The 6210-nt window shown below is 43.6% G+C and overlaps 1 protein-coding gene across 1 annotated transcript; it reads left to right on the top strand.

Moving 5' to 3' along the window:
• Positions 1-618: 618 nt before the first annotated feature.
• Positions 619-4581, top strand: kpna2 (karyopherin alpha 2 (RAG cohort 1, importin alpha 1)). Its single transcript, XM_055035496.1, has 11 exons — positions 619-697; positions 920-1029; positions 1117-1257; positions 1799-1887; positions 1975-2243; positions 2320-2414; positions 2747-3010; positions 3105-3338; positions 3852-4034; positions 4116-4265; positions 4347-4581. The coding sequence occupies exons 2-11, from the start codon at positions 973-975 to the stop codon at positions 4434-4436; spliced, it is 1572 nt and encodes a 523-aa protein (XP_054891471.1). The 5' UTR covers positions 619-697; positions 920-972; the 3' UTR covers positions 4437-4581.
• The last annotated feature ends 1629 nt before the right edge of the window (positions 4582-6210 follow it).

Genomic DNA, 6210 nt, shown 5'->3' with positions numbered 1-6210 from the left:
ACATTTTTGTTTGGTGATTTAAATGTGGAAGAATATGAATTGTTGCTGGGAACTGAGATGCTTTCACATACTTTTATTGTACTATATACAATTTTCTTTTGTGACATAAGATGACTAAAAACTTAAGTTTCAAAAACCTATTAAACCACTTTCATTTAATCGTTTCAACAAATGCTTATACATATGATCTTTACCTGTTTGAATTTTATTTTATTTTGTGATACTTATACACATAAAATACTTTTAATAGAAAATGTAATCAATAGCTTTACAGAAGTTTTATAATAACTTTAGTTTTTGTATATTGAGGGGGCTTATTATATTCTTTAAAACAGAAATAAATAAGCCAAACTGAATTTTGAGAGTAGAAAAGAGTATGTTAAGTAACTTCCTGGTAGACAATTTTAAATATCACCGTCGAACTCTCGCGATCCTGGATCAGTTTGTTCGCTATGTGAGCGGCGGCCCGTTCTCAGACTGAGCTGATCCTGGATCAGGGCGAACTGGAGTCCACATCTCGCGATGTTTTTGTGAAGTGACGGTGTATCCGGTGACGTATGGGATTTTTTTTCAAAACGACCAATGAACGCCGGCAAATGAATGCTTTGACTCGAATGGCCCAATCAGAGGGCTTCTCTCTGGAATTTAAAGGTCTGTGCGGCATTTTCTGACTACATCGCTCCTGCTCCAGCACTTGGTAAGTGCCTGTCTGTCACTTCTCTTTTTTAGTTTTTAAAACACTTAACGTGCTTTGTGCTTCTTTCACGTGGTACTGACTGTTTTACTCACTTAATAGACAAATGTAGTTGAATTAAAAATGTGAACGTGATGTGTTCTTGTCTCGTGCCTCATTCTCACAAGGCAATTAGAGCAAAAATGATAACGAGCGACATAAAAAAAAAACGTTTTCTGTGCACAGGGATTCCACCACTACTAGAGCTCTTCTCTCCCTAACCTCACAACAAAACAAAAATGTCCGAGAACGTCGCACGCCTGAACAAATTCAAGAACAAAGGCAGAGACGCCAACGTGAGTTTTTAACGCGACCGAGCAAAGCCGGAGTTCACCAAAAACGCCGAATCCATAATTCCACGCTTTCATGTCAACTTGACGCAGGAGCTCCGACGCAGGAGAGTGGAGGTGAACGTCGAGCTTCGTAAAGCCAAGAAGGATGACCAGATGTTCAAGAGGAGGAACGTGGCCGCCGCCCCGGATGAGGCGACGTCTCCCCTCCAGGAGAGAAACCAGAACTGCCAGGTGATGCTTTCAGCGGCCATCAATTCGCAGCTCCGATGGCCTGATAGTTTTGATATGAAGTTGATGTTTTTGGGGCCTATTTCTGTCCTACATTATTGCCAGACAAAAATGAGTAAATTAAAGGGGGGGGGGAGTAATTTTTCACCCAAAGAAAAGGTTGTGTGACATTAATAGTTGCTGTATAAAAGGTGATTTTTATTTATTTATTTTATTTGGATAAAATAATGATAAAATATTGTTAGCCTCGTAGTGTAATTGCCCAAGTCAAATTTTAATGCGTTTTGATGAACATTGACTGAAACGTGATGAAAATGACTTAAGAATATTTTGGGACTCTAACAAATATTCAGGCAGGGTGACGTAGCAATTTATGCAAATATCTCAATTGTGACCTGGGCTAATATGCTGTGAGGCGAACAACATGCAACTCGAAGCAGAATTGATTTTATATTTTTTGGCATTTGTTCTGATGTCTGCTTATGAAGTGTGTATGGCTGAATACTTCCTGTCTGTTAATCCTCCATTTTCCTTACCTGTACAGGCATTCAGACCGTGGACAGTGGAGGAGATTGTCGCTGGAGTGAACAGTGACAGTCGTGAGTCCCAGCTGCAGGCCACCCAGGCTGCACGGTAATTTATTAAAATAAAGCTGCAAGTAAAAGCTTTTTTTTTTTTTTTCTTTTTTTTTAAATCTTAATTGCAATGTTTCTGGTACAGGAAGCTGCTGTCCCGTGACAAACACCCTCCCATCGACCAGATGATCGCCGCCGGCCTCATCCCCAAGTTCGTCTCCTTCCTCGCCCTCACCGACTGCCCTCCGATTCAGTTTGAGGCGTCTTGGGCGCTGACCAACATCGCCTCGGGGACGTCGGATCAGACGGCCGCCGTGGTGGACGGCGGGGCCATCCCTGCCTTCATCAGCCTGGTCACCTCGCCCCAGCAGCACATCAGCGAGCAGGCAGTCTGGGCTCTTGGAAATATCGCTGGTAATGTGCAAATATATATATATGTGCGGGTTATTTATTTTTGTGCATGATTATTCTCATTTACTTTTCTCTTCAGGCGACGGGTCGGCTCTTAGAGACAGGGTGCTCAAGCACGGCGCTGTGCCCCCTCTGCTCACTTTGCTGGCAGTCCCTGACCTCACTGTGTTCACTGTGAGTAGCGTTTTCTTTGAAATGTGTTCAAATCATGGTTTGACAGTCTGAGTGACATCTCCCACTACATTTGTGTAGCAAAAAGAGGCTTCTGCTACTTTTGCTTTGACTGTAGGGATGACTCCTGTAAACTTTTGTTTTATATTTTTTTAAATCTTTAAAATGATAGCAGCACAAACACAGTTTACGGCACAAATGTCTGACACCAGTTTTGTTCGATGTGAAATTCCTTGGTAATTCACCTCATCCGCCTCTGGGTGGTGTCCTAATCTAATTCAATCTTTTCTCCGAACTGACAGCTGCCTTCTGCCTTTCTCTTGATCTCTTCACAGCCTGGCTATCTTAGAAATGTGACCTGGACCTTGTCCAACCTCTGCCGCAACAAGAACCCGTCTCCGCCCATGCACGCCATTCAGCAGATTCTACCGGCCCTCATCCGCCTGCTGCACCATGACGACCTAGAGGTGTTGGCCGACGCGTGCTGGGCCGTTTCCTACTTGACGGACGGCTCCAACGACCGCATCGACGTGGTGGTTGAAACCGGCGTGATTCCTCGCCTGGTGAAGCTGCTCGGCTTCCAAGAGCTGTCTGTAGTTGTACGTGCCAAACTTCACAAAACTTGCCCTATTCTCTACAGCTACCACATTTCTCCCGGCTCTTGAATAATCCGCTTTTTGCCTTTTCTCTTAGACTCCAGCGCTCCGTGCTCTGGGTAACATCGTGACCGGCACAGACGAGCAGACTCAGGCTGTGCTTGACGCCGGCGCGTTGCACATGTTTCCCCAACTGCTGCGCCACAAAAAGGCCAACATCCAGAAGGAGGCAGCCTGGACTCTGTCCAACATCACGGCGGGGAAGGACACCCAGATCCAGGAAGTCATCAACGCAGGCCTCGTTCCCTACATGGTCGACCTGCTGGTGCGGGTACGTTCTGGGCAAAGTTATCATAGCAGAAATAAAACTAAGCTGAAATTTAAAACATTCTGGATGAAAATGGTAATTACTAGGGGAAAAACTATAACTAGGAAGAATATCATACGTTTATCTAAAACGTACTGAAATTCTAGATGCATATTTAATTTTGTGTTTGTAAATATATTTACAAGTCCTCTGAAATGAGCCATATTAAACTCTAGAAACTAATTGAAGCAATGCAGTAGATGGTCACAACAAAATAAAACTAGCTATTATGAAAAACCTAAAACTATTATCACCCTGATTCTCAGTCGTGAACGGCAATATGCAACTAGATTCATCAGTCAGAATCGGTTGTTTATAAATTGAATTAAATCTGAAAACTCTTCAATGCACAAAGTGGAAATTTCTCATCCTTCAGATCAAATGATTTAGTTTGGTGCTTTTGAAACGTTCAATTGTTTGAGGTGAGGACAAAAATTCTTCCTTCTGTTTAGTTTTGGCGTTTTCCTCTGTCTGCAGGGTGACTACAAAACCCAAAAAGAGGCGGTGTGGGCAGTAACCAACTTCACCAGCGGGGGCACTGTTCAGCAGGTGGTTTTCCTGGTCCAAGCCAATGTTCTGGAGCCTCTTCTGAATCTGCTTTCCTCCAAGGACAGCAAAACCGTCCTGGTCATTCTGGACGCCATCACAAACGTCTTCCTGGTGAGTGCTCCGTCAGACCCAGACGCGTGAACCCCGCGGCTTTATGCGCAGCTTCTCACGTTTCAAATTTCTCCACGTCAGGCCGGAGACAAAATCGGCGAGTCGGACAAACTGAGTCTGATGATCGAGGAGTGCGGCGGCCTGGACAAAATCGAGGCGCTGCAGTCTCACGAGAACGAGTTGATCTACAAAGCCGCTCTCAACCTGATTGAGAAGTACTTCTCTGAAGAGGTGGGTAGAGATGTTTGACCTTTTAGCTCAGCCTGACGCGTTAAACTGTGTGTGACTTGCTCTCGTCTGCTTCCTTTGAAGGAAGAGGAGGTGCAGTGCGTGATCCCTGAAGCTACCGATGATGGTTACGCATTCCAGATCAATGAAAACCAGAGCACTTTCAATTTCTGAAGGACTTGTTGCGTTCATTCTGTACTGTAACCTCCCACTGCTACGGTCTGTCCTGTGTTCATGTGATGTTTGCTGATATTTGTATGTGTTGTACATACTCTTTTCATAACAAGAACAAATGTGTAAATAAAGCTGTTGGATCATGTTTGCCAGTGTTCACTCTTTGTGGGGTTTTTTTACTTTTATAAACTGCATTAAAAAAACCTTCAATACTGACCAGGTTTAGTCAGACTGTTTATCTTGCAACAAATTAGAGAAATGTGTGAAAATATTTTATTACACATTTGAAATGGTTCCATCCCTTGGTGGATGTTTTGGGATCAATTTACAGTTCAAAAACAAACCTACCATGTATTTCTGCTCTAGTTTCTAGTGTAAATATATTGGTGCACTTGAAATGAGACAAAAACTAATGTAACTTTTCAGAAAAGCATTTAAATCAATTTCTTAATATTGATAAAGTACTAGTCCGATTGGCGGATTATTGCACTAATATGAGAAAAACGTCTTTGAAAGCTCAGTGGAACTGATACTTCATCTTTCTGAAAAGTTACCTGTAAGTCACTTTATGCCTTTCAGTTGAGACTAGACCAAAATTACTTGGTAAGATTTTATTTTATTTTGTGGTCTCAGTTAATTGACAGAAATGAATCAGATAAAAGTTGATTCTAATTAGAAGTGGAAGAGCTTCCTTTGATTTATTTTTTAAATCTAAAGCTGCATTATTTCCATTGTCAGAATCAGGCGTAACATCTACATTCAGAACTTTCAAATAGAAAATGAGACGGGCATCTCGAAGGAAAACGATGTAAAAGTTTATCCTTTTTCATATATAGGAATATACAGAGTAAATGTTGCCAATAAATCAAAAAACCTCCAGTTGAAAGAAACATGCAAGGACGAATGGACGGAGAAAACCTGCAAATATGAATTTTCTTGTCACAACAGGCTCTTTGTTGGATTTGTATCTGAACTTTGACTGGGCCACAAGATGTTTTAATTGCCAAATGCATGGCTCCTGCGCCACTGAAATAATCCCTTTTGTTGTGTGCCCAAAATCCAAGATGGGTACGAACTTGGTCCGTCAGCACATGCAGCGGCAGAACTCACAATGAGATTATTTTCACATTGTGTGGCAGATGAGTGGTCAGTTTTGGCCCCGGTAACAAAAGGTTTGGTGCTGGAAGTTGGACCTCTGTGCCAGTCTCAACTCTTTAGCAAATTACTAACAAGATTTGAAAATGAAATTTAAAAAAAGTTATTAGCTCAACCATTTTTCATATTAATTTAGAACGTTGTCCCCACCCCGTGAAGAAACGCATCCACACAGCATGATGCTGCCATCTCCGTGTTTCACTTAAATAAGCAGTTCACCTCCCGCCCCAGTGGACTCTGTTTAGTAATTCGGTGACTTCTTTTTTGTTGCTGTTTTGTCGATGCGTCTGAAAGCACAATGCGTTTTCAAGACGACAGGATTTGTTGGACGGCGAGTGGGCGTCGCTCCTCGCCGCCGCACAGGCGCACAGTGACCCCCCTGCGCGTGAGTCACGGTTCAGCGCCACATGTCGAAGAAATGCCTGTCTCTCCCCCAGAGAGTGCTGTCGTCACCGGTCAGCTCGGGAAGCGGGACCTACCCCGGAGGCTCCGCACTTCAGCAGCCGCGGAGGAGCAGAGAGGAGGCCGGGCCGCGACTGACACGGGCTCTCCCCGAAGATGTGAAGACAAAACGCCGCGTTACAGCACCGCGTCTCCCCCCCCTCCTCCTCCTCACTCT

The sequence above is a fragment of the Poeciliopsis prolifica genome, unplaced genomic scaffold (assembly GCF_027474105.1).
Source record: "Poeciliopsis prolifica strain line A6 unplaced genomic scaffold, Auburn_PproV2 SCAFFOLD010, whole genome shotgun sequence".
In the NCBI taxonomy this organism is placed as follows: Eukaryota; Metazoa; Chordata; class Actinopteri; order Cyprinodontiformes; family Poeciliidae; genus Poeciliopsis; species Poeciliopsis prolifica.
This window is presented reverse-complemented; position numbering and strand designations above follow the sequence as displayed.